The sequence below is a fragment of the Musa acuminata genome, chromosome BXJ3-6 (genome assembly GCF_036884655.1).
Source record: "Musa acuminata AAA Group cultivar baxijiao chromosome BXJ3-6, Cavendish_Baxijiao_AAA, whole genome shotgun sequence".
Lineage (NCBI taxonomy): Eukaryota > Viridiplantae > Streptophyta > Magnoliopsida > Zingiberales > Musaceae > Musa > Musa acuminata.
Window position 1 is genome coordinate 14,822,929 of NC_088354.1, and position 4,684 is coordinate 14,827,612.

The window sequence follows — 4,684 nt, forward strand, 5'->3', positions numbered from 1 at the left end:
ATTCTGGCAATGGCGTGCGTCGAGTTCTTGTACTATGTCTATGGCCGAGCAACCATACCTCTCACCCGCCGTTGCGTGGCCACCCTATCGGCAACGAAAGACCAATCTTGATCCCGCATGTGGACTGTGTCTGCACCGCCGGCCTTCTTCTTATTCTCATTCGAATTATTCTTGGAAACTACTAGCCACTTTTTCTTCCTCTTCCCCACTACAAAATCCCCCCCTCCTCCCCTCTTTGTTCTCACAGATCGAAAGGTGAATCGAGCCGCAAAAGAACAGAATTCAAGCAGTTCGAACCGATTTAGATGGCGAACCAGGTGCAGGTGCCGGTGCCGGTGCCGGTTCCGGTTCCGGTGCCGGTGCAGGTGCACATCCGGTCCGTGTGGGCCGACAACCTAGAGGAGGAGTTCTACTACATTCGTAATGTTGTGGAGCACTACCCCTTCGCTGCCATGGACACGGAGTTCCCGGGTGTCATCCACCTTCCCCAGAAGCACCACACCCAGCTCACCAACGCAGAGCGATATGCTCTTCTCAAGGCCAACGTCGACGACCTCCACCCCATCCAGCTGGGGCTCACCCTCTCTGACGCAGCTGGAAACCTCCCTGACCTTGGCACCGGTGGTGCCGTCCGCTACATTTGGGAGTTCAACTTCCGCGACTTCGACATATACCGTGATCGCTATGCCCCCCAGTCCATCAACCTCCTTATAGCCAATGGGATCGACTTCGAGAAGAACCGGACGCAGGGGATAGACTCCCGCATGTTCGGTGCGCTACTTATGTCGTCGGGACTGGTGTGCAACAACTCGGCTATGACCTGGATGACCTTCCACAGTGCCTACGACTTCGGCTACCTGGTCAAGATCCTAACTGGTCGTCGGCTGCCCAATTATCTTGACGAATTCACGGCCTTGGTGAGGGTTTTCTTCGGCTACAACATGTTCGACATGAAGCACATGATCAAGTTCTGCCACGGCTTGTATGGCGGGTTGGATCGGGTGGCCGGCACCCTCCAGGTCAATCGAGTGGTGGGCTTGTCTCACCAGGCCGGCTCTGATAGTTTGCTAACCATGCAAGCCTTCAATCGAATGAAGGAGATCTTCTTCTTGGACGACGCCGACAAAGACTATGCCGGAATCATCTTTGGATTGGAATCTAATTAGCTGACGACGCGCAGTCTTGGCTCATTTAGTAGGTTGTAATATCAGAGGTATGTGTATAATTACTAATCAACTGGGAAAAAGAATTGAATCTTTGATAGTTGATTCACTTGTATTGTTTGGTATATATTTATTATATGATGGGAAATCTCCGGCTTTCTAATCTATGACGTTTTTGTTTTTATTTGTTTATTATTATTATTTTATTATAATAATGAGTCTGAGTTAAATTAATTATAATTAATAGTCATCAATTTCAATAAAAAATAATAATAAAGATTCTGATCAGATCTATCATGTGTAATATGATTATTTTAATCCTTAACTATATTAAATTATCCTCTTATTATATCTCTCTTCGGCTCAGAGGCAGTCATGCAGATGAATCAGTCTCGCAATTGATTCCAAAGAATCAATGCTCTTTACATTTCCCTGTGGCTCAAAGAAATCATGTACAAATAGCCTTCTTCAAGTATCTTTAAAAGTCAATGGCCAGGCTACATAAATTTGAAGCACCACAATACTGCCCACACTTTAAAGACCACAGTAACTCCATCTAACTTGCAGCAGCAGCAGCAGCAGCAGCTTATGATGGAGGAAGCCTGCGCTTTTAGAGGTCACTGACACGCTAAATATACTCCTTGAACGAGGGAGATATTAGATTTTGTTAGCACAGTACACTCCATCTCGCTTGTAAGGTTTGGGTGGTGGAGGGGGATGAGCGGCTGTAGACCCCACGATTCCTATGCATCACGCATCACAAAGAGTAAGAACTATAGCGGGCATGACGTAGACGGGTAAGGCACAGTATGCATGCACGAAGAAAGAACAGGGTGACATGAGGGTTGCAGTAAATGGCATGGTCGAGTCTATCACTGATAGAAATTTAACATGGCAACTCCCACACGCATTGTAGTATCTCAGGGCATCCTTCGCCAACAGCAAACACCATGATTCCTTTCGCCTCTCCATCGTTGCACTACCTCTACTTCTCATTAACGCCCATCGCAAGTACGTCGAACAAACACGGAAACATCACGACTTCACTTGCAGGACTCATCATGTCGAACTACAGTATGCTTGCTCGTTCTTCGACGTCGCTTTGCCCCCTCCTTGAATGCTTTCGCCAGCGGGGGTGAGGAGGTCGACGTCGAGGGGAGTTGGTTTGGTTTGTTAGTAGAACGGCGGAGGGGCGTAGTCGTCGCCTGCTAGAGGGGATGGAGGCGAGAATACGCCGTTCCAGAGGTCGGCGAAGGCGCGGAGGATGAGGTGGTGGTGGCGTGGGGAGTTGAGGGAGAGGAAGCGGTGGAGCAAGTCGTTGAGGTCGTCCCAGCCGTAGATCTCCTTCTCCACGATCATCTGGACCATCGACTCCTTGAACTCCGAGTACGGCTCCGACGTTTCCTTCACGACCGGCAGGCTCTCCCGCACCACCCTCCCGTGCTTCTTCTTCCTCCTCCTCCTCTGCTGCGGCTGCGGTGGCGGCGAGGGGGTCTGCTCGTGGGAGGCGTCGGTGGAGGTGAAGGAAGGGTCCCACGTGGAGGTGGAGGCGTAAGCGGTGGCGGAGGAGGACGTGGTGGTGGAGAGATCCGCAGGTCTGGTTTTGGGCTTGGGTTTGGAAGCAGAGGAGAAGGAAGAGAAGAGGGAGGCGAGCCTTGGCTTGCGGCAGTTACACCCGATGTCCACCACCACCGGGTGGCGGACATGGATCTTTCTCCGGCTACAAGAAGACATTAATGTGAGGGATGAGAGAACGCAACCGAGAAGGAGATGAAGAGAGAGCAGAGAGGAGCGGCCATGTGTGCTTGGTATTAATGGGGCATGTGAGCCAACCCGCGGCTGCAGCGTTTAAATGTGTGTGCGTGGCCAATGAGGAAAGAGAGGGGAGGCGGGCATGTGAAATGGAATTAAGGAGCTTTAATAAGTTCTGGATCTTGAGATCACGTGGACTCCATAAATCTCGAATACTATATGCTTACACAGTCGAACTAGCGGATTAGAGCTTCAGCTATATATATATATATATATATATATATATATATATATATATATATATATATATATATATATATATATATATATACATATATATATATATATACATATACATATACATATATATATACATATATATACTGCTTTCATGTGCTGAACCAAAATGAATCACAGTACAGTAGAACCCACAGTCAACCCAGGAGGAACCTGTCATATCCATGGGGTTGGGCTGAGCTGTTGCCACTGGGACAAGATGTGGTCTTAAAGAACATATCTGAAGTATCCAATACACGGTGAAGGTTCAAGTTCTTTATAGAGAGATGTTAGCTAGCAGCAGGAAAGGTGTAAACAGTGTCTGACTTCAAGAGTGGCAGAAGTTCCACCCATACCGGAATCTGGACATGATAGATAATAGCAGAATCCAGAGAGCAGCTGATCTCTCAAGCACCTGCAGTTTATGAAGCTACATGGAAGTCTCGGATGACAGACTCAGAAGGGGAAGGCTTCATGGATAAATAATAATACTCTCTCTCTCTCTCTCTCTCTCTCTCTCTCTCTCTCTCTCGCTCTCTCTGCGTACGTACTCCTTAAGTTTGTGTTATATTGTTGGCTTTTGTTCCCCTGATGACAAAAATATTCCACATTCACCTTCAGGACACAGAGAAGGGAAGAGTGGGAGTAGATTCCATGAACTGTATCTCGTGTATGATTGCTTCAGACAGACTGTAAGCAGGCAGTGGGAGTATTATATTGACAGGATTAATTACTAGGGACCTAAAACAAGGTGCGGTGTGCAAATTAGAATCAAAACATCTTAGTTGATAGTACTCCTACGAGTGTCCTATATAATATATAAATAAATACATCTCATCGAGTTCTAAGAAGATTCTAAAACTGGATGTTATTATTTTTTGTCAGAAAATTTCGTGCATGGGGTTGATCCATCGCATGCATATGACCACCATTTTACTTGTAACTCAACTCCAGCGTGCTGCTCATTTGAAGATGGTAAGATCCACAAAAGTTGAAATAGCACTCAGATAGCCGAGGTTCCCATCTTTAAAGAAAACATGAAATAGATTATTTGTATATGTTTGTCAAATATTTGTGATGGAAATTATGTTGTTTTATACTGTGAAAAAGGAAAGACTACAGAGCTGCTCTCTAAAAGAAAAAGTGTGCATTCGTTTTTGTTTTTGTTTTTTTTTTTTTTTTTTTTTTTTTTTTTTTTTTTTTTTGGAAGAAGAAGCTTGTCGAGGAAATAGATGGTTTCCTTTGGGAAGAAGACTCTAAATATGAGTTTCAACATTATGATGTCTTTTGATGTTGGAGATTAAGAAGGAAGAGTGTTTTTTTATTCTTTTCCTCCCTTTAGATACAAATAATATTTCAAGTTACTCAAGACTCAACACATAGATCCTAGTCAACTAGTGATCATGATTTGGGGAAGAGAAGATTTTTTAGAATTATTAACCCTTATTCTAAAATTATTTTCTTTCACTCGGTAAACAAGAACATCTTATGTA

The 4,684-nt window shown here is 45.2% G+C and overlaps 2 protein-coding genes across 2 annotated transcripts; one reads left to right on the top strand and one right to left on the bottom strand.

Annotated features, from left to right (window-relative positions):
• The first annotated feature begins 305 nt into the window (after nucleotides 1-305).
• LOC135641366 (probable CCR4-associated factor 1 homolog 11) lies at nucleotides 306-1,166 on the top strand. The gene has a single exon (XM_065156725.1). The coding sequence runs from the start codon at nucleotides 306-308 to the stop codon at nucleotides 1,164-1,166; it is 861 nt and encodes a 286-aa protein (XP_065012797.1).
• Nucleotides 1,167-1,693: 527 nt separating this feature from the next.
• LOC103988505 (transcription repressor OFP8-like) lies at nucleotides 1,694-2,987 on the bottom strand. The gene has a single exon (XM_009407040.3). It carries the CDS (start codon nucleotides 2,895-2,897, stop codon nucleotides 2,337-2,339), a length of 561 nt encoding a protein of 186 aa, XP_009405315.2. The 5' UTR covers nucleotides 2,898-2,987; the 3' UTR covers nucleotides 1,694-2,336.
• Between the last annotated feature and the right edge of the window lie 1,697 nt (nucleotides 2,988-4,684).

Coding starts and splice junctions, on each gene's coding strand:
- LOC103988505 (XM_009407040.3), bottom strand. CDS start 2,897: ATGTCTTCTTGTAGCCGGAGAAAGATCCATGTCCGCCACCCGGTGGTG.
- LOC135641366 (XM_065156725.1), top strand. CDS start 306: ATGGCGAACCAGGTGCAGGTGCCGGTGCCGGTGCCGGTTCCGGTTCCG.